At 44.6% G+C, this 23,325-nt stretch overlaps 1 protein-coding gene across 4 annotated transcripts in view; it reads left to right on the top strand.

Moving 5' to 3' along the window:
• The window catches only part of kcng4 (potassium voltage-gated channel modifier subfamily G member 4), a 383,395-nt gene extending 360,426 nt beyond the window's left edge, over positions 1–22,969 (top strand). For 3 of the 4 annotated variants that reach the window (XM_016998491.2, XM_016998489.2, XM_062961815.1), the window contains 4 exons: positions 3,149–3,195; positions 6,723–7,223; positions 11,502–12,289; positions 20,690–22,969. In XM_016998491.2, coding sequence (XP_016853980.1) covers positions 11,552–12,289; positions 20,690–21,478 — 1,527 coding nt within the window. In that variant the 5' untranslated portion in view covers positions 3,149–3,195; positions 6,723–7,223; positions 11,502–11,551 and the 3' untranslated portion in view covers positions 21,479–22,969. Of the gene's footprint in view, positions 1–1,012; positions 3,196–6,722; positions 7,224–11,501; positions 12,290–20,689 lie in introns of all 4 variants that reach the window. The other variant, XM_062961816.1, reaches the window with a different exon arrangement.
• Positions 22,970–23,325: the final 356 nt, after the last annotated feature.

Genomic DNA, 23,325 nt, shown 5'->3' with positions numbered 1-23,325 from the left:
TCAGAAGAAGGCCTACAACGTCTGTTATAGAACTCCAGTATGTTGATGATAACGTAGTCTGTGCTCATTCAGAAGAAGGCCTACAACATCTGTTATAGAACTCCAATATGCTGATGATAACGTGGCCTTTGCTCATTCAGACGAAGAACTACAATGTCTGTTATAGAACTCCAGCATGCTGATGATAACGTAATCTGTGCTCATTCAGAAGAAGGTCTACAACGTCTGTTATTGAACTCCAGTATGCTGATGATAACGTAGTCTGTGCTCATTCAAAAGAAGACCTACAACGTCTGGATTGTTGTATAATAATAATAATAATAATAATAATAATAATAATAATAATAATAAAAACTTTATTTATACCCCGCCACCATCTCCCCAACGGGGACTCGGGGCGGCTTACATGGGGCCATGCCCAGAACAATACAATATAAACAGCATATAAAAGAACAACACATCACAACACAGTGAACAATGTATGTCTTGTATGTCTTTCGGGCTGTGTGGCCATGTTCCAGAAGTATTCTCTCCTGATGTTTCGCCCACATCTATGGCAGGCATAGATGAACATAGATGATAACATTGTCAGTGCTCATTAAGAAGGCCTGCAACATCTGTTATAGAACTCCAATACGCTGATGATAACGTAGTCTGTGCTCATTCAGAAGAAGGCCTACAACTTCTGTAATAGAACTCCAGTATGCTGATGATAACGTAGTGTGTGCTCATTCAGAAGGAGGCCTATAAGCCACTCTAAATGCCTTTGCAGAAGCATACGAAAAGCTCGGCCTCTCACTGAACATTGAGAAAACCAAAGCTCTCTTCCATCAAAAGGCACCAGCCAATCCCTCTGCAATGCCAGAAATAATGGTGTAACAGATACGAATTATGGGCGTTGGAGTCCAAAACACCCGGAGGGAGGGCCCAAGTGTGCCCATGCCTGGTGCAGATCCCACCCCCATTGTTTTCTGCTTTGCATGCCTGCCAACATCTCTCCGGGGCCGACGAGAAGCGAGCGAGGAAATCAGCTTTCACAGAACGGCAGATTGATATTTTGAGAAAGCGGACGCGGATTATGCGCAGCGCCGCTCGGCCTCCCCTTTGGCTTCCGTCCATGCTTCCGACTCTTTGAACTCGATCGAAATGTGCCCGTGGCAGAGCTCCAGGAGGGCAGAGGGCACGATTTTAATAGTGTTTAATTCCTTTGCTTTGGCTTTTTCTCTTTTTTTGCTCCACCAGCCTTAATTACGAACCTTCAACATGACACAGATCTTGTGATTTCTCTCCGCGAGAAGGAGGCAGATGGGCACCGCCGGGTGTTTTGTATCCCCGTCTATATTGAGCTCGGATTTGTGCAGTTTCAAAGCAATGCTGTTCCCTTTCTCACTTGGGGAAAGGCCAGGCCGCCATAAATTAGATGCAAACGATGCTTCGGAAGCAGCACATTGAAATTCAAGAGTTTAGAGAAGAGCAAGTGCCAAGGACGCTGTGGCTGCATCCTGCCTTGGGCAGAGGGTGGTCTAAGTGATCTCCAAGGAGCCCTTTCGATGACTAACTGCCTGCTTGCTGAATTGTAATTAGAAGTTGCCAATGAGATCTGAAATAGTTGACCTGCCAGCCAACTGTGATAAGAACTGTGACGATGATAAGAAAAAGGTTTACATCAAGTTAGGGAAATGTTTACGCCTGTTAAGAAGGAAGTCAACACAAGGCTTATCTTTGCCAACACCGATCAAGAAGAATCAACCTCTGGCCAGGACAGACACAGAGGCAATTTAACATTTTTCAACTTCTGGCCAGGACAGACACAGAGGCAATTTAACATTTTTTCAACCTCTGGCCAGGACAGACACATTTCCCAGCTTCCAACTTCATGAGGATATGCTTGATTCTGGCCACTGGGGGAGCTGCTGCTTCACCGTCCACTCATGACACCGAGTCCTTGATGGAGTACTTCCTCATTCCTTTCCACACACTGCTGGCAATTTTATGGTGTCATAAATTAGTTAAATTAGCCTCCATGCATAAAGCAGTACCTAAATTTCTTACTTGACAGATGCAACTGTCTTTTGGGCTGCATAGGTCAACAGCGAGCTAGGCTATTAATGGTTGGGGGCTCAACCCGACCAGGTTTCGATCTCATTACCTCTCGGTCAGTAATGATGTATTGTAGCTGGCTACTAACCAGCTGTGCCACAGGCCTGGCCTAAGCAGGGAGAAAAAGATATGGTAGTATTTGTATGAATGCACGAGGATGAATGTATGCACATGTGTGTGAATGCTGAGTAAAAATGTCTGTTTGCTAGCCTGAAGGGACCATAAGCCAGAAAATAGTAAACTTTTGCTTATGTAGCTTTGCCTCTACATATGCCCTGGTGCCTTTCTCCAGGAAGTTCCAAAGAGAGTTCTAAAGAGAGAACAAAGTTCAGAATAAACAAGTTAGGTCACTGGTATCATTTATGCCAAGTAGGTGTGGAAGGTGAGGAAGACCCTCAGCCATTGGTTAATTTTAGATAAGTCAAGACATATATTCTCTGTTAACTGCGACGTGCTTTGCATGGTACGGACCTTTGTGTGTGTGTGTGGCTGTTTTGCCTTTTCATAACTACTAGCTGTGCCCAGCCATGCGTTCCTGTGGCAAAGTGGTGGTGGTATTGGTTAAAAGTTGTTGTGGAATTTTTATTTGACGTTATTTGTATTTTTTAAAATTAATTTTATCATAACTTATCTTTTTATTTATTATATTTTATTATTTTGTTGTATTATTTTTAGTTATTTTGTTATAGTATTTTATTGTATTAATTTTTTAGTGTTTTGAATGATTTTTATTGTATTTGTATTTATTTTATTTTTTATTCTTTTATTAACAGTGGGCTGAGTGGGTTGCTTGGAGACCAAGTGGGCGGAGCTTAGCCTTCTAAGTGGCAGCAATTGGATAAAAACAATTATTGCTCTCCCTCTAAGTAGGACTTTATTTTTCTTTTCTTTTTGTTGTATCAACCTAGAGGCGTGGATGATAGGTTGTGTTGTCAAATTTCGAGGTTGGGGGGCCTGTAGTTTTGTTGTTTTGTGCGTCGCCGTGATGCCATCACTCATTTATATATATAGATGATGGAAATAAACTTTGTTTTTTGTACTCTCACAGGACTGGGTTTTCTGTCTGATTTCCTCCTGAGCCGGGAACCTTTGAAGGTAATTGTCTTACAGTAGGTTGTTTGTGAATCCAATGTAGATGTGGACACGAAAGCCCTTGGACATGGCACCTGCGAAAACCTCTCCAAGACACACCGGTCCGGTGCCGGATGAGGCCTCTTTTCTTTCTTTTCTTCCTTCCTTCCTTCCTCATCCTGAGCATTAGCTCTTTGGCCCGACATGGATTGCGTCATAAACGAAGAGCGGGATTTGTGTGTTAATGCAATTGAACAGGGTCGGTATTAAGAGCGACGAGACAAAAGCAATCATTTCCCCCTTGAAACAACTCTTTAAGGAGTGTGTTTCGCCTTTCGGAAGCTTTCACAACCTCAGGAACAAATCTTTATTCCAGGAGAAGGAGGGAGAAAGGAGACATTTCTCCAAATTTTAATTGGGGAAATATGAGGTTCATATTTTAATAATCTGTGCATCGGAGGAGCTTCATCTCTGTTCTTCAGAGAGCCATCAATGGCTCATGAGTAACATTTGCAATACATTTTCTAAGTAATCGCCATCTGCATTGGAGAATTAATGCACTTTCATAGCACTTCAACTGCCGTGGCTCATTGCTATAATGTGAATGCTGCAATTGGCCTCCTTGATTAGCATTGAATGTACTTGCAGCTTCAAAGACTGCCTGGGAAATCATTTGTTGGATGGTGTTAGCTGGCCCTGATTGTTTTCCTGTCTGGAATTCTCTTGTTTTTTTTTAATGTTGCTTTTTATTTACTGTCTTGATTTTAGAGTTTTTTTTTTAAAATACTGGGAGCCTGCTAAAAACTCCCAACAAAGGTATTCCCCCAGGGAGGAAGCAGCCAGGCTTTGAAGCTGTAAATCCATTCAGGCCAATTGCAACATTCACACTTGCCTCCAACAGACCAGAGTTCTATCTTTCTCCCACCTTGGACATCATTCCACAGATACATAAACCCCACTGTCATAGTTTCCAACAGACCTCACAACCTCTGAGGATGCCTGTCATAGATGTGGATGAAATGTCAGGAGAGAATGCTTCTGGGACATGGCCAGACAGCCTGGAAATCTCACAGCAACCCAAAGTACAGAAATATATATACCAATTTCCTAGTTTCCAACAGACCTCCCAACTACTGAGGATGCATTCCATAGATGTGGGGAAAACGTCAGGAGAGAATGCTTCTGGAACCAGACCAGACAGCCTGGGAAACTCACAGCAACCCAAAATTCAGAAATATATATACCTCTTGCTTAGTTTCCAATATATCTCACAACCTCTGGGGATGCCTTGCCATAGATGTGGGCGAAACATCAGGAGAGAATGCTTTTGGAACATGGCCAGACAGCCCGGAAAACTCACAGCAACCCAAAGTTCAGAAATATATACACCACTTGCCTAGTTTCCAATATATCCCACAACCTCTGAGGATGCCTTGCCATAGATGTGGGTGAAACGTCAGAAGAGAGTGCTTCTAGAGCATGGCCATTCAGCCTGGAAATCTCAAAGCAACCCAAAAGTATAACTCTTTCTGAAATGGCAATTAAAGTGTTGTCAAACTGCATCAATTCCACAATGTGGATGCATCCCTCTGGAGAATGCACCTGCAGATTGTTTCTAAGTCAGTTGAGGCTTGTGGCGGAGATGAGTCCTGAGTTCCTTTTGTTCCAAAAACCCAAGAAAGAACGGGGAAAATGCTCATGAATAGAAAGAGGATTGGAATGGACCTATCTCCGCGGCCAGCGCTCCATCTTCCCCGCCAACCGACTTCCACAATATTAATTTCATCGAGATTACTTTCTTTTTCCCTGACAAAGGAGGCCTGGAAATGCCTCTCCTTAATGGATACCAAGGGAAGAAACAATTACTACGGGAAGGTCCAAGTCATTTGCGAGTAGAGTTGCTGCCCATCGTGGTGACACAAAGGGGTGTGTGTGTGTATTGCATTGTGTTTGACAATGAATGCCTTATCATGAACCCAGTCCACGATTTGAACCAAATCTCTGCAAATCCCCGCACAAGGATCAGTGTGCAAAATGGGCTGCCATAAACTGCATTATATGGTCAGTGTAGACCAGGCCTGGGCCAACTTGGGCCCTCCATCCAAGTGTTTTGGACTCCAACTCCCACCATTCCTAACAGCCTCAGGCCTCTTCCTTTTCTTCATCAGCTGCTTTAGGGCTATTTGGGGCTAGTTTGGGGAACTTTAGGGCTAGTTTGGGGGACTTAGGGCTTGTTTTGGGGTGTTTGGGCCCAGATTTGGGGTCTTTGGGGCTAGTTTACAACTAGTTCAGCACTTTAGGGCTAGTTTGCGTTTGTTTGGAGCTCGATTTGGGGTCTTTAGGGCTTTTTTGGGATCTTTATAGAGCTAGTTTGGGGGTTTTAAGGGCTAGTTTGGGGTCTTCAGGGCTAGTTTGGGGTCTTTAGGTCTCATTTGGGTTTGTTTGGTGCTTGATTTGGGGTCTTTAGGGCTAGTTCTTGGGTCTTTAGGGCTTGTTTTGGGGGCTTTAGGGCTAGTTTTTGAATCTTTAGAGCTAGTTTGGGGTTTTTAAAGGGCTAGTTTGGGGTCTTTAGGGCTAGTTTGGTGGTATTTTAAGGTTAGTCTGGGACTTGAGTGGGGATCTTTAGGGCTTATTTGGGGTCTTTAGGGCTAGTTTTGGGGTCTTTAAGGTTAGTCTGGGGCTTGATTGGGGATCTTTAGGGCTGGTTTGGGGGTCTTTAGGGCTAGTTTTGGAGTGTTTGGGGTCTTTGGGGCTTGATTTGGGACCTTTAGGGCTAGTTTGGGGTCTTTAGGGCTAGTTTAGGGGTGTTTGGTATCTTCAGGTCTAGTTTGGGGATCTTTACGGTTAGTTTAGGGCTTGGTTGGGGATCTTTAGGGCTGGTTTGGGGTCTTTAGGGCTAGTTTGGGGATATTTTAAGGTTAGTCTGGGGCTTGATTGGGGATCTTTAGGGCTGGTTTGGGATCTTTAGGTCTAGTTTAGGGGTCTTTAAGGTTAGTTTAGGGCTTGGTTGGGGATATTTAGGGCCGGTTTGGGGGTCTTTAGGGCTAGTTTTGGGGTGTTTGGCCTTTGGGGATAGTTTGGGGCTTGATTTGGGACCTTTAGGGCTAGTTTAGGGGTGTTTGGGGCTCGGTTGGGGATCTTTACGGCCGGTTTGGGGGTCTTTAGGGCTAGTTTAGGGTCTTTAGGGCTAGTTTAGGGGTGTTTGGGATCTTTAGGCCTAGTTTGGGGATTAAGGTTAGTCTGGGGCTTGGTTGGGGATCTTTAGGGCTGGTTTGGGGTCTTTAGGGCTTGTTTTGGGGTTTTGGGGGCTTTAATTGGCGACCTTTAGGGCTAGTTTGGAGTCTTTAGAGCTAGCTTAGGGGTGTTTGGGGCTTGGTTGGGGGCCTTTAGGGCTAGTTTAGGGGTGCTTAGTGCTAGTAGCCAAGCAGGTCATGATCTCGGTGAGACCTTGGGTGCCGTGGTCAGGGCTGCTCTGCCTGGGCACGTGTGTGCCGTGATGCCCATCCAAACCTCTGCCTGGCAGGGTTGCGATTCTTGCCTGCCACTTGCAGAACCCAAGGAGAGAGGAGAAGGAAAGACCTGTGCAAAGAGGAGCACCAGATGGGAGAGACGCGGGTCTGCCTCCCTGCCTGTCTCTGTCTGGTGCCGTATTGCTGGCACGCTCCCTGCCTGCTCTGCTGAGGGATGAGGCTGGCTGTGCCGGACGGACGGACGGAGAGAGGATTACCTCCAGGGCTGAGCCATTCCCTCTCCTCTCCTCTCCTCCCGCGAGGACCACAGAAGAGGCAGCTCTCTCTCGCTCTCTCCGGCAGCATCCTTCCTTCCTTCCTTCCTTCCTTCCTCCCTTCCTCTCCATCACTCTCTCCAAGAGACACAAAAGGGTTGGAAGCTCCAGCAAGCCTTCCAGCAGGGATGAACCTTTGGAGAGCTCCCGGGCATTTCCATGGAAGGAGGGACACCCATCACCACCACAGATGCCGGAGACTCCTCGGTCCTGCCGTTGCCTTGCCAGGGAGGCTTCACCTGGACGCAGCAGCCTCCGCTTTAGTGCAGTAAGTAACTTTGCAAAAGTTGGGAATTTGGGTTGCAAGAACGGCACCAAAACAACAAGGGAGCTTTCTCTCGAAGGGGAATTCATTGTTCCTTTCATGACCCTAAGTCGCAAATAATGGCTTATGCTTATTTAGTTTTTAACTACAGTAGAATCTCACTTATCCAAGCTAAACAGGCCAGCAGAACATTGGATAAGCAAATATGTTGGATAATAAGAAGAGATTAAGAAAAAGCCTATTAAACATCAAAATAGGTTATGATTTTACAAATTAAGCACCAAAACATCATGTTATACAACAAATTTGACAGAAAAAGTAGTTCATTACACATTAATGCTATGTAGTAATGACTGTATTTACGAATTTAGCACCAAAATATCACAATGCATTGAAAACATTGAGTACAAAAATGTGTTGGATAATCCGGAATGTTGGATAAGTGAGACTCTACTGTATAGCTAAAGTGCTGGTTGTATTTTAATCCACAATGCGCTTTATTATGGTTTAATTGTCTGATTATGTTGTCGTTGTCATTATTTCCTTTTTGTCTTAATATATTTGTATGTTTTATAGTTTGTTTGTTGTTAGTCGCTTTGAATCCCCTATGGGGACGAAAAGCAGGATGTAATAATAATAATTTATCACAATGTGTCTATTTGCTTCATGATGTGTCATTAACATTGTCATATATCTATATCTATATATCTCTATCTATCTATCTATCTATCTATCTATCTATCTATCTATATATGCTTCATGAGTTGTATTTAACGATGCCACAGACCATTTGCAAAAAGGCTTGAGGAATAGTTGCAATCTCTCAGCTCCGGAATGATTTTTTGGAGAACAGAATCATACGGTTAACACCTCCCAACAAAGGATTCCCCCAGGCAGGAAGCAGCCGGGCTTTGAAGCTGCAAGTCTATTCAATGCTAATCAAGGTAGCCGACTGCAATATCCACACTTGTCCCCAACAGGAAAGAGTTCTTTCTCCCTCCCACCCTGGACATTATTCCACAGATAGATAGATAGATAGATAGATAGATAGATAGATAGATAGATAGATAGATAGATAGAAACCTCACTTGCCTAGTTTCCAACAGACCTCACAACCTCTAAGGATGCCTGACATAGATGTAGGTGAAATGTCAGGAGAGAATGCTTCTGGGACATGCAACACAGCCCAGAAAACTTACAGCAACATCGATGAGAGAACAGAGAGGATTTGCTGACTTCTAGCTTCCTCCGTTGCCGTCCGTAACAACTGCTGTCAAACCTATTGTAACTTATGGTGATCCCATATGTTACTCTGTCACTAATTCTTCTATTTAGGTCTTGCAGATTCATAGCAACTATGGCTTCCTTGGTTGGATCCATCCATCCCTAAGGCAGTCTTCCCAAACATGATTGTCTTTCCTAGGGAGAGTGCCTTCTTCTTAGGATATGGCCAGAAATATCATAAACCTAACATGGTCAACTTGGCTTCAGTCTGGATTTGCTCCAGGATGGACCAATATGTCTTTTGAGAAGTCCATTGCATCTGTCGACCCATCACTACCATGTCAACTTGACTTCTAAGGATAGTTCCGTCTGGATTTGCTCCAGGATGGACCGATGTGTCTTTTTGAGAAGTCCATTGCATCTGTAGATCCATCACTACCATGTCAGCTTGACTTCTAAGGATAGTTCTGTCTGGATTTGCTCCAGGATGGACCCATGTGTCTTGGACCCATCACTATCATGTCAACTTGACTTCTAAAGATAGTTCAGTTTGGATTTGCTCCAGGATGGACCCATGTGTCTTTTTGAGAAGTCCATTGCATCTGTGGACCCATCACTACCATGTCAACTTGACTTCTAAAGATAGTTCAGTCTGGATTTGCTCCAGGATGGACCGATGTGTCTTTCTGAGAAATCCATTGCATCTGTGGATCCATCACTACCTTTCATGGATCGCTTTCCAACTTCACGGATTCCTAACCACTCATAAAGACCCATCTTCTCCCCTTTCCTCTCCTCTTCTTAGGTGTTGCCAAGCTGAAATGGAAAAATCATTGGAGAGCATCAAGAGGGTCCTCTTAAAATCTCCTCCATCCCATAATTTCATCTGTTCCTCAATAAGATACTCCTGTTTATTTATGTATTTATTTATAAATAGCATCCTTCTCACCCACCTTTGTCACCATCTCATTCTCCTCCAAATAAGTGGACCGCATCATCCTGCTAAGGATGGGCATGCAATCTGAGGACCAGCTTTGCCCTTCTCTTCAGACGGACCAATTATCCTGGGATTAATTAATCTTTAAAAGCCTTCTAAGGCCTTGAAATTCTAACTCAGCGAAATGGGTTTGCAGCAGATTCAGGACATGCAAATATGTGGTCATCGGATGGGACTGTCATTGATCAGGAGCACTCGGCAAATAACTTGAGCTAAAACTAGCTGTGCCCGGCCACGTGTTGCTGTGGTGTATGGGAATCCTATGTTGGCCAGGTGGAATAGCAGTGAATAGACTTGCAGCCTCAAAGCCTGGCTGTTTTCTTGTTGTGCATGCACATAATGTTTTTTTTTTTAATTTTTGGGATTTTTTCTGGCCTTGTCTCTGTTTTCTTTTTTTCTTTTTTTGATAGTCACTCCTTGGAAAGTTATTAGTTTTGTGGCCCAATTTCGTGTGATTTGGCCCAGTGGTTTTGTTGCTAACTCGGTCCTAATTATGCACATTACATTTTTATAGATATAGATATGTCATGCACTCAAGATGGTAACAACTGTTGCAATCTTATGCATGGCGGGGACAATCCCATTAAAACAAATGGATCATATGCTCGGTCAGATCACATAGGATTTGCTTAATCCATGGGTGGTCTTGTAGAGATGCAACTTTCAGGAACAGATGGAGAGGCCACTTCTAAATAAACACCGTTGGGGATAACCAGATGTGGAAGACCATCACCTTCTCATGAACTTCTGGAGGCCTTTGGCTGACCTCCTATGGGAGCAGGATAACAGGACAGATGATTGATCTTTGGTGTGATCCAGCTGCAGGGCTTTGGGAAACTTTAATTCTTCTCCTCGGACAGAATGCGTGGCTTCCTCGCGGGTCTCACAAAGCAACGGCGCCAATATAGACACGGATTTGAAGGCTATCAACCTGGTTTTCCGTGCAATGAATCCATGGGGTGGTTATGTCTTTTAATAGCACATCCATAGAAACATACTAATAATGTCATAACATAATATATTATATATCAGGCATGGGCAAACTTCAGACCTCCAGGTGTTTTGGACTTCAACTCCCACAATTCTTAACAGCCGGTAGTTGAAGTCCAAAACGCCTGGAGAGCCAAAGTTTGCCCATGCCTATTATATATGCTACAACTTAATATAATATAATATAATATAATATAATATAATATAATATAATATAATATAATATAATATAATCTATATATATAAAAGGGTAATGAAATTTCGGCCTAGGACAAAACAACAAAACTACACATCCCAGAAACACTAAACTTGGCAGCACAACCCCTCATCCATGCCTCTACGTTCATACAATAAACAGCTCCAGCTACTCCAGAAAGCGGCCAGGCTTTGAGACTGCAAGGCTATTCACTGCTATTCCACCTGGCCAACAAAGGATTCCCATAAGCCACAGCAACGCGTGGCCGGGCAAAGCTAGTATAATATAATATAATATAATATAATATAATATAATATAATATAATATAATATAATCTATCTATAGATATAAAAGAGTGATGGAATCCTGGCGACCAACAAAACAACAAAACTAAACACACCACAACCATAAAAATTGACAGCACAACCCCTCATCCATGCCTCTAGGTTGATACAACAAAAAGAAAAGAAAAATAAAGTCCTAATTAGAGGTAGAGGAATAATTGTTTTTATCCAATTGCTGCCAGTTAGAAGGCTAAGCTCTGCCCACTTGGTCTCCTAGCAACCCACTCAGCCCAGGGGACAGGCAAAGTTAGGCCTCACTTAGGCCTCTTCCACACTGCCTATAAAATACAGACACCACCAGACAATGCCACAGCGACGCGTGGCCGGGCATAGCTAGTATAATATATAATACAATGGTATAATATACTAATAATATATTGTAGTATAAAATCATCATCATCATCATCATCTGAGGAACATCATAAATGGAGGGACTACTGAGAAGGGTGGATGAAATATAGTTAGGACGGAGACATGTTTCTTTCTGCCTCATTGTGTATGTTTTCTCCTCCCACCTCTTGTCTCTCCAGCTAGCTTTGGTCTGATGCTCTCCTGCGAGGCCTGGTGACAACCCTCAGAAATGCCTATTCTCTCTGGAGGCAGCGAACACGATTTCAGCTACGCTTCCTGCACCTCCTTGAACCATCTGATCCCCATCTCGGTGGTCGAGACCCCTCCGGCCAAAGGGCTCCACTACCAGAGGGCCAAGAAGGTCTGCCGCCCCGACCAGCTCCGATCGGCCGACCTGAGGAGCGAGATTGTGGTCAACGTTGGAGGCATCAAGTACCTCCTGCCTTGGAGCACCTTGGACGAGTTCCCCTCGTCCCGGCTGAGCAAGCTCCGGTTCTGCAGCGGCTACGAGGAGATCATCCAGCTCTGCGATGACTACGATGAGGACTCCCACGAGTTCTTCTTCGACCGCAGCCCCAGCGCGTTCGGGGCCATCGCCAGCTTCTTGGCGGCGGGGAAGCTGATCCTGCTCCGCGACATGTGTGCCTTGTCCTTCCGGGAGGAACTCAACTACTGGGGGATCGAGGAGTCCAGCCTGGAGAACTGCTGCTTCCGGAAGCTCTTCCAGAAGGTGGAGGAGCTGGCCGAGCAACACAGGGAGGAGGAGATGGAGATGAACAAGGTGATGAGCTGCATCCTGGAGGAGGAGACCAGGACCTTCATGTCCAGGCTGAGAGACATGGTGGAGAACCCGCAGTCGGGCCTCCCCGGGAAGATCTTTGCTTGCCTCTCCATCCTCTTTGTGGCAACCACAACGATAAGCCTTTGTGTCAGCACCATGCCAGACTTAAGAGAAGCAGAAGACAGGGTGAGTAAGTTCTTATTACTACTACTATTATTATTTTTATTTCTTCTTCATCTTTCTAAGCTATTTTCCCATTGAGGGGTGAGCATTGTTTCCACAGGGCTTTGTTTTGGGCATCCTCAAGTCTCAGGTTGGAAGCACACATTTCTTCGTTGATGGTGTCCAGCCATCTTTTCTTTGGCCTTTGTCCACGTGATCACTGTCCTGCAGTCTCCAAATGTGGTGCTGTAATATCCATCCATCCATCCATCCATCCATTCATCAATCCATCCATCTATTAATCCATCCATCTAGACATCCATCTAGCCATCTTTCTATCCATCCATCTTCTTTCTAAGCTAGTTTCCCAGTGGAGGGGTGAGCATTGTGACTGTCGTTTTCACAAGGCTTTGTTTTGGGCCTCCTCAGTTTGGTGGCACATATGTCTTCATTGATGGTGTCCATCCATCTTTTCTTTGGCCTTTGTCTATGTGGTTGCTATCCTGTAATCTCCAAATGCAGTGCTGTAGCCCATCCATCCATCCATCCATCTACCCATCCATTTATTGAATCCATCCATTCATCTACCTATCTATGAAATCCATCCATCTATCCATCCATTCATCTACCCATCCATTCACTGAATCCATCCATCCATTCATCTATTTATGAAATCCATCCATCCATTCATCTACCCATCCATTCATCTACCCATCCATTCATTGCATCCATCCATCCATTCATCTATCTATGAAATCCATCTATCCATCCATTCATCTATTCACCCATCCATCCATCCATTCATCTACCCATCCATTCATTGAATCCATCCATTCATCTATCTATCTATGAAGTCCATCCATCTAACCATCCATTCATCTATTCACCCACCCATCCATCTATCCATCCATCCACCCACCCATCCCATCATCATCATCATCATCATCATCATCATCATCATCATCATCATCATCATCGGTACAATCGGCCCTCTACATTAGTACAGTCAACCCTTCACGTTTGTGAGCTTGGCTTTGGCAGATTGGATGGTTCATGGCGTTGAACAATCTCTAGGAACCCTTAGGTCCTTCTGTACAACTTTATGGCCAACTCTAAAGATCCTAGAGCGAGAATATGTCATAGTAGAGTCATACTAGAGTAGGCATGGGCCAACTTGGGCCCTCCAGGTGTTTCGGACTTCAACTCCCACCATTCCTAACAGCCTACCGGCTGTTAGGAATGGTGGGAGTTGAAGTCCGAAACACCTGGAGGGCCCAAGTTGGCCCATGCCTGCTCTAGTCTGTGCATTCATTTTCCTCTCTCTCTTTGACCATGGTTGATGTTTGTATCTATACTCGTCACATATACTCAACGTTGTACATGACAGCTCAAGTGCTGGCACCCCGTTGGTGGCTTCCATGCACCTCAGGGCAGCTTATACATCCATAAGTCCCTTTTTAGATAGCACACATAAGGCTATTTTCTTCCTCTTGAGCTTCGTCCAAAATCTGCCCACCAACAGATGTCCATGAAGAGATGTTTCCTATATTGATGGTGCTGGGACTGACTGTCCATGACTGGTTGAGAAGGACCTGATTGGGGTTCTGACGGCTCTTGTTGTGCTGGGTGGTCTCATCTTGTCCAATGTATTAGCATATCGACACTAGAAAGAAGCACAAGAGCCTGGAAATTTACCTACTTTGAAATATTCCCAGCGAATAGCTAGCTGTGTTAGTCAGCAATCGCAAAAGAATATTTTCTAGCACTTTGAAGATTCTTCTCACGGCGTGGGTTGGAATCCACAAAAGCTTATAAAAAGCCCTTTTGCTGTTTCTCTTGGGCACTAATTACGTCTCATTATAGTTCCAAAACTCTCCAGATTTCCCTTAATACGTATAAGAGTTCATCCAATTTCAAATGTTCATGCGTGTCCAGAATCAAATTTCCATGCACTTATCAATGCTGTGCTTCCCCATTGCACATTCACCGAGAAAAGACAAAATAGCTCTACATGCTGTTGAAGGCGCTCATCAAAGCCATTTTGACCAGCTTTCTGAAGCACAGAAGAGGCATCTTCTCCCCATAAGGGAAAGACCCATAGGCAGAGGTCAAGGCAATGCTGTGCATTAATTTGTAGAGCCGGCCAGCTTTGCTTGTAATCCAGGAGCTTTGCCTTCTCTCCGAGCGTATCCGCCCACGCACAGATATTTCTGGGCCGATTTCCCCAAATGTATGGGATATTTCCAAAAGTGGGGAAGGAGAAAAGGAGAGTGGTATGATTTGATGGCCTCCCATCCAATTACTATCCAGGGTAGACCAGATTTATGGTACTGAGGTGGGTTACAGCCCTGCCTTCAAAGAAGGAAAGTTTTTGTTCTCCATTTTTATGCAGAACTCATATGATTGACCTTGTATGGGCAAACTTTGGCCCTCCAGGTGTTTTGGACTAATAATTTTCCGAGGCCAAAACTATTTAAGGAACATAGGCAAACACTTGGAACAGCAACTTGAATCTATGACAAGTTGACACCAAGTAAACATCACTAAGTCTAGATGCGATCAAGAAGCCATGAGATCATGTCTCACACACCTGGGTTTCAAGGACTTCTCAAAGAGTGTTTCTGAACATTTTATTAATCTATCCTTCACTCCCTCTGTGCGGAGACCTAATCCGATATCACGGGAAAACTCCCCATCAGCTGAAGGCTGATTCTCAAGAGAAATGGACTGTTCGCCTGTTGTTAAGGAACAAACATTGGAATTCAAAACATCCTCTGTCTCATCTTCAACTGCCTGCACTTCTCTCTGATCTAAGGCCTGCCATTCACTCTGATCACACACAGATTCCTCAGTGGGAGACCCATCATCCCGCTCATCCTCTGAGAAATTCCTAACAGGGACTGCGAATCCACTTTCGGTGTTATCTCAGACTTTGAAGGTGGATTGAATGAAGCACCTTGGATAAGCACTTCTTTAGAATAGGATTAACATTGTTTATTTATTTATTATTATAAACACAGGTCAATTTCAGTAACCATTCCATAGTACAAACAGCCTATTTGAGTGAATAATAAGTGGATAGTATGATTAACATTATTACTGTCGTCCACTCTGCTGACATTGATGACCCTGATCTCGAATGGAGAAAAGGGGACCCAGCTAAGAGCATCCAGCAAGGATATAAAACTTTAGAAAAGTTCCTTTTTCAAATGAGAGTTCTCTGAATCCACCCAACTATGGGAATCTTCCAAAAAAGTAACTTGTCCCCATTCTGCTGTGATCAAACCCCAACCTGCTTACATCACTTTACTAATGAATCTATGGCAATGTTGTCTGCTCTGAGAGACAAAACGTAAATATCACTAAGTCTAGGCCCGATCAAGAAGCCATGAGATCATGTCTCACACACCTGGGTTCCAAGGACTTCTCACAGAGTGTTTCTGAACATTTTATTAATCTATCCTTCACTCCCTCTGTGTGGAGACCTAATCTGATATCATGGGAAAACTCCCCATCAGCTGTAAATGAGATAGCCAATATGGCCTTGGCTTTGTTCCATAATTCAATGCATCAATCTTGGCTGCTGAACGCTTTGAATCTCTGAGGGTTCAGCACCTTGGCTACCTCCTTTAAAGTTCAGACTAAAACCCAGAACGGATTCATTGAAATAGATGCGATTCATTTGCATTCGTCTCTTTCCCCGGTTGTCCAGTTTTATTTCCTTGGTTGGGTTTGTCAAGGGCCATTTCCCGTTCATGTTCTTAGGCTCCTTAAAATGAGCTCTGCGCATTCATCGCAGGCTGCGGCTGAGTGCGTACATATACATAACCTTTGCGGTCGAGTGACATTGTGCAGCTAATGCTTCCCGCTGATCCATAAAGAAAAGTCCGTGCGCTCCCCGAGTGCATTTGGATTCATTATTCAAACAAGAGAAGGAACGCAGGGCTGCCCGAAGCCTCCTCCGTGGCCGAGCAGCCGCCCATTGAAGTGACAAAGTGACCCATTGCCGGGTCGTTTCTTACTTCGTTGTGGTCTCAAAAACTCCCTTGATTTAAATCATTCTAATATTCAATTATTCTAATACAGGCAGCAGTGCAGAAAGCGTGATTCTGCAGTCCCAGTGGTGGTTATACGTCGTATTTCATGGCTCAGAAGCCGAATGCCGCCCGGTTACAACTTTTCCAAAACAATCATTCTCACCCCAAGGAAGCCAATCCATCTCTGGAAACTTTCAAAGGACTGCAAAGCCATTGCAATGTAAAACTGAACTATTTCTAGGTAGCTCTTAATTCTGCTAGTAAAGGTAAAAGTAAACGTTTCCCCGACGTTAAGTCTATTCGTGCCCGACTCTGGGGTTTGGTGCTCATCTCCATTTCTAAGCCGAAGAGCCGGCGTTGTCCATAGACACCTCCAAGGTCATGTCATATTCAAATCCCATTTCAGTAGACTTTTCTATGTAATTAAGGACAAGGACATCCTGGATTCGCCCTGCACAACCCATCAGCAAAATGTGGTGGTTTTTTTTTATTATTGTTAATGGGGTGTGATCATTACAATATTTTTAAAGACGTGTTGAACCCCCATCAGCTAGATTCCCAGAGCCCTTGACACCAGAAGTACGATTTGTTGTTGTTGTTGTTGTTTATTCGTGACTGAGTGGTGAGTGAATTAGAACCAGACATCCTGAGGAGTGAGGTTGAATGAGCCTTAAGAAGCATTGCTAATAACAAGGCAGCAGGAGACGACAGGATCCCAGCTGAAGTGATCAAGCTGAAGAGATCAAGAGAAGGTGGCGAGAATATACAGAAGATCTGTATAGGGAGGATAATAACATCGAGGATAGCTTTGGTGGTGTGGTGAGTGAATTAGAACCAAACATCCTGAAGAGTGAGGTTGAATGGGCCTTAAGAAGCATTGGTAATAACAAGGCAGCAGAAGACGACAGGATCCCAGCTGAACTGTTGAAGTACGATAGTAAAGGTTAAGGCAAAGGTTTTCCGTCTCTGGGAGTTGGTACTCATCTCCATTTCTAAGCTGAAGAGCCAGTGTTGTCCATAGACACCTCCAAGGTCATGTGGCCATAGGCATGATTGCATGGAGCGCCATTACTTCCCCGCCAATAGGAGCGGTACCTATTGATCTACTCACATTTGCATGTTTTCGATCTGCTAGGTTGGTAGAAGCTGGGGCTAACAACAGGAGCTCACCCCGCTCCCCAGATTCGAACCTGCGACCTTTAGGTCTGCAAGTTCAGCAGCTCAGCACTTTAACATGCTGCGCCACCAAGGGCTCCCCCTTAATTCTGCAACAAACCTGGAATGAAAATTCCAAGATTTTCTATAGATTTTCCTTCCATGAAAACACATTTTAAGAGCCTTTAGATCAGGGATGGGAAATGTAAGGTGGTCCTAATGCTGTTGGACTGCAAGTCCTATCATTCCAGTATCTGGAAGGCCATACGTTGCCCATCTTTGCAATGTAATCGTGTTTGGAAGCCCATACGCTGCCCGTCCCTGCAATGAAGCCCTCACCTTGGCTCACCTCTGCACTGCAGTGCTTTCTCTGCTTCGACATTTCGAGCGAGAAACCTTTGATTGTCTCTCTTTCTCTCTCTCTCTCTCTGCGCTCTCGCTGCCTAATTGAAAGATTTGTTCGTGAAGAGGTGCCGATGTCCTGAATATTAAGTACGGCTTCACTGCAAATGGGCAAGAGGGAATCTTCAATCATAGGATGCATCCACACTGCAGAATAAATCCAGTTTGAACACCGCTTTGACTTCCATGGCTCAATGTTGCAGATTAGACAAAGCCTTCCCTGCGATTATCATCATTAGTATATTTATTGATACCCCGCTTTACCTCCCCGTGGGACTCATAAAAGCATTGGCATCCAATTTCAAACAGAAAAACATTAAAACAAAATGGGTCTTAAGAAGCATTGCTAATAACAAGGCAGCAGGAGACGACGGGATCCCAGCTGAATTGTTTAAAATCTTGAAAGATGGTGCTGTCAAGGTGATGATATGCCAGCAAATATGGAAAACACAAGAATGGCCATCAGATTGGGAAAAATCAATTTAAAAAATCCACATAGTTTGGATTGGCACCGCTTTGACTTACATGGCTCAATGCTACAGATTGGAATCACGTAGCTTGACAAAGCTTTCCCTGCTATTATTGTTGTTGTTGTTGTTGTTGTTGTTGTTGTTGTTGTTATTATTATGTACTACCTTGGGATACTTTGAAAAAGTCATTTTACAAAATGCAAAAGATTGTGAGTGAACTACAACTCACATCATGCCAGATTGACCCCCTGAAACTCCATTAGTACTTAGTTTTGTCGTGTTGGGCAAGTTTGCTCTAGATCAGGTGTGGGCTGTTGGGAATTGTGGGAGTTGTAGTCCAAAACACCCGGAGGGCCCAAGTTTTCCCACGCCTGCTCTAGATGCATCATCATCTAGTGTGACTCTCTGGCTACAGGGTAAACTACAACTCCCACCATGGTGAGTCAGTCCTCTTAAGCCCCTACTGTAGCTTTAGTTGTTCATGGGGTTCTGTGTGTCAAGTTTGGTCCTCATCTATTGTCGGTCTCCAGATGTAGGTGAACTACAACTCCCAAATGTCAAGGACAATTCCCCCCAAACCCCTCCAATATTCAAATTTGTCCTGAATATTCCGTTTGCTGACAAGACTCAACTCTGCCTTGGAAGGGGCTTTGCTGAACCAATGACCTAGGAAAGGGATAATACAATGGGAGAGAGATGTTCTGAGATGTTCTTCCTCCCCGACAGGCATTTGTGCCACCACAGAGTGGTATCTGGAGATCCGACCAAAGCAGGTGGCGGGTGGGAGGGTGAATCATGAGACAGCGCCGTGTTTGTTATTCAGTCAGGACTTTTCCCCGGGGAAACCTGGGAACTGACATTCTGTTCCAAGAAGGGAACGTCTCCAAGAAACCCTCGGCATCGACCCCAGATGGCTGCCTCTGGCCTTGGGTGCCTCTACACCAGGCATGGGCCAACTTGGACCCTCCCTCCAGGTATTTTGGACTGCAACCAGGGCCGGCCCTAGGTAATTTTCAAGTGTAGGCGAACAGAATTTTGGCGGCGCCCCCCCCCCCCCCCCCGGCAAACCAATCACTGAAAAATAAAAGCTAAAATGATGGATAATAAGGAGAAATTAAGGAAAAGCCTATTTAACATCAAATTACATTATGATTTTACAAATTAAGCACCAAAAACATCATGTTTTACAACAAATTTGACAGAAAAAGCAGTTCAATACACAGTAATGTTATGTAGTAATTACTATAGTTGCGAATTTGGCACCAAACATTGAACTGGGATGTAAGGCAGTGTGGACTCAGATAACCCAGTTCAAAACAGATATTGTGGATTATTCTGCTTTGATATTCTGAGTTACATGGCTGTTTGGAAGAGCCCTGAGGGTCCTTCCACACAGCCATATAACCCAGAATATCAAGGCAGATAATCCACAATTAAAAGGCCACCGAAAGGGAACCTGGCCCCTGGTATTTAAAAAAACTCTAAAATCAGGACAGTAAATAAAGAACAACACTCTGAAAACAGAGGAATTCCAAACAGGAAACAATCAGGGCCAGCTAACACCTTCCTTTTCCAGTTTAAGCAGCTGAGGGGGGAAAGGAAAGGGCCTGAGGCTGTGAGGATGCTTTCCACAGATGTGGGCAAAACGTCAGGAGAGAATGCTTCTGAAACACGGCCACGCAGCCTGAAAAACTCACAGCAACCCAGTAATTCTGGCAATGAAAGGCTTCGACAATACCTGAGTGGATTCATTCCTCCTCCCTTAACAGCTTGGACATGTGATGGGAAGGTTTTGCTTTTGTTCCATCTCTTGGTGGGTGAGGTTACAAAGCAGGATCCTTATAGTTAATGCACATGCACGTTATGTGCAGAATGCTGACAACCTCCTCTATGTGTGTTTGTTTATATTGTTTTGTTTTCTGTATGTACTGTAAAGATGTGATAGTGAAGGTGGGGGTTTCGCGCATGCCGTTAGCTTCAAAAAACAGGGAACAATCACTCTCTTAATTACTGGTGACCTGAAACTGTCAATCAACTTAAGTACCTAGCCTCTCCTTCAAAATGACAACACTCACTCAGCTTTCTGGTGCCCCCAGCAGAGCAGTTAGCCTTTAACCACAGGAGTCAAGCACACACTCAGTTTTCTAATGCAATCTAAGTCAAGGCTTACCTGAAGCCAGGGAGCAAAGGTGTCTTCTTGCTTCCTCAATTTCTATGGGAACCCTATTCTGTTGGCTTCACCAAGGCTGTCCCCCTTGGAGGTGTGTTTCCAAACTGTTCTCATTGTGGTTATTCAACTAGGAGGAGCACTGACTGATGTGGGCCACCTTTGTCTCCCTCTCTCTTTTTCCCGTCCACAGGGTGAATGTTCCCAAAAGTGCTATTACATCTTCATCGTGGAGACCATCTGCGTGGCTTGGTTCTCCTTGGAGTTCTGCCTACGCTTCATCCAAGCGAAGAGCAAGTGCCAGTTCTTCAAGGGGCCGCTGAACATCATCGACTTCATGGCCATCTCCCCCTACTATGCTTCCCTCATCGTCCTGGATGACGAGACCGCGGAGGGCGAAGAGAAGCCCAGCGGGAACTCATACCTGGAGAAGGTGGGCTTGGTGCTGCGGGTCTTACGTGCCTTGCGGATACTGTACGTCATGCGCCTGGCCAGGCACTCCTTGGGCTTGCAGACCCTGGGCCTCACCGTCCGCCGCTCCGCCCGGGAGTTCGGCCTCCTCTTGCTCTTCCTCGGTGTGTCCGTCACCCTCTTCTCACCCTTGGTCTACCTGGCCGAGAACGAGTCGGGAAAGATCTTGGAGTTCACCAGCATCCCGGCCTCCTACTGGTGGGCCATCATCTCCATGACCACGGTGGGCTACGGAGATATGGTCCCCCGGAGTGTCCCGGGCCAGATGGTGGCCCTGAGCAGCATCCTGAGCGGCATCCTCATCATGTCCTTCCCGGCCACCTCCATCTTCCACACCTTCTCCCACTCCTACTCTGAACTGCGGAAGGAGCAGGAGAGGCTGCAGTCCCGGATACGGAGGATGAGGAACATCAACACGTCGGGCGAGAGCGACACCTTGAATGAGAGCGACAGCGGGGGCTTCCTGCCCGACCCCAGCGGCTCTCCCATCCGGGTGATATTGCCAGGATAGTAAACAGAGGCAGAACCTCACCCTGCCGTGCACAGAGCAAGATAAGAAGGCCCTGCAATGCACCATCTCCCAATGCAAATGCTTCTGCCAACCCTTCCCTCCGCACAAATATCCGCACAGGGGGAAACAACGGCTTCAACACATCGCCGAAACAAATAAGGCTTCACCGATGACGATCATAGGGAACGTATGGCACCGGAAAGGTGAGATACAACAATATGGTTGGATAGCCTTTCCCAGAAGCTGTTTTGCAGAACGAGTTGAGATGTTGGTGGGACAACATGGTCCATGAGCCACATATGGCCCTTGTGCCTGGTTTTGTGAGACGCAGATAGGCCCAATGGAGCGACTCCGGGTTTCTCCCAGGTATGATATTGCAAAAAATATATATATATATATATATATAGCCTCGATGGTATTGCTACTCAGGAAGGCTCTCCATGGTTGAAGATGCAGCAAAGACGGGTGGAAACAGGTAGAGGAGTTACCTTTGTGTGCGTAGCAATGAAGGAGTAAGAATGTAAACCTTCACTTATTTTATTTTGCATATAATATTTTCCACTTTTGGGTGGGCCTAACTATGAAAAACCATAAACTAAAACACCATTATTATTATTTTATTTGAGAGGATGTCTCCAGTGCAATTCTGTGGACAACTCCAACAGAAGTTGACCTTATGGTCACGCTGGAGAAAGTAAAGAGAACGTAATAATTGAATCCACAAATAATCAAATTTGCACAAGCATGGTTTTTATCTTGAGGAATGAGCTCCTGAGATATTTTTTGCACACTTTTTGGATAATTACAAAAAAAGTCTATTTTTCTGGTGGGCTTCTTTTTGAAATTAGTGCAAAACAACCTTCTTATTTTACTTTTTTGCACAACCCCAATGCACTAGCCCTGACCCTGCTTTGCTTCTGGAAGCAGAGGTACATCCAAGACGATAAGCTTTGCAAGTTTCCAGTGTCTCGATGCTAGCTGGTTTCTGGGCATCGTGATTGATTTGACTGTCCAGTGGTCTGGTCTGACTCTCTTGAAGGTCGTGGAATGGGAGTGTTTGGCTGGACGCACCCCACACTCCCCGTTGCCAACTTCCACATCACTTTGATTAAAATCTGCACAGAGAGCCGCCGTAGAGATCCGGGTGCCCTTTAAAGCCATCCTCGACCTGACAAGTCTTGGATCTTCTATGCTGTTGCCATTTCTAAAAATTTGAGCATTAAGGATTTCTCGTAGATGCCTATCAGCAGCATCCCTTGAGCCTAAAGCATCAAATATCGTAGCTTTGGAGCATCATTGAAATGCCTGATCTGTCTTCCAAGAAACGACTTGAGTATTAGTAGCACTGGGTTTGGGGTTGGAGGAGTTAAAATTACGAAGTTGAAAAAGGAAGAGTAAACCTCTGTAAAGCTTTCACACTAGCTAACAAATTTTCTTTACATACTATTTCTGGAAATAACTGAGAAAGAATAAAAAAGAGAGAATAAATCACTGGTTGACTTGCTTCCGTCGCTTAGTATTTTTCACAATGCTGTGTCAGAAGTTAATAAAATTAAATAATAAACTTTATTTATATACCGCTCTATCTCCCCGAAGGGACTCAGGGCAGTTTCCAACATGAGTGCGAAACAACCCACAATAACTTAACACAGCAAAATAAACACATCGTTTAAACCAGACAAAGACAATTCAGTGAAAACAAGCAATCACAGTCAGAACCTTCTCTTCATAAACATTGGTTGGGGAGAATCTGCTAAATCTGCTAAAGGTTACAGAAAAGCAAAGACAAATTATGAGTGATCCAATAATAGTGAGGAAGATTTGTGATGTGATTAAAAAAAATAAAA

This window comes from Anolis carolinensis, unplaced genomic scaffold (genome assembly GCF_035594765.1).
Source record: "Anolis carolinensis isolate JA03-04 unplaced genomic scaffold, rAnoCar3.1.pri scaffold_9, whole genome shotgun sequence".
Lineage (NCBI taxonomy): Eukaryota > Metazoa > Chordata > Lepidosauria > Squamata > Dactyloidae > Anolis > Anolis carolinensis.
The sequence above is the reverse complement of the archived record's forward strand: the minus strand, read 5'-3'. Positions and strand labels throughout refer to the sequence as shown.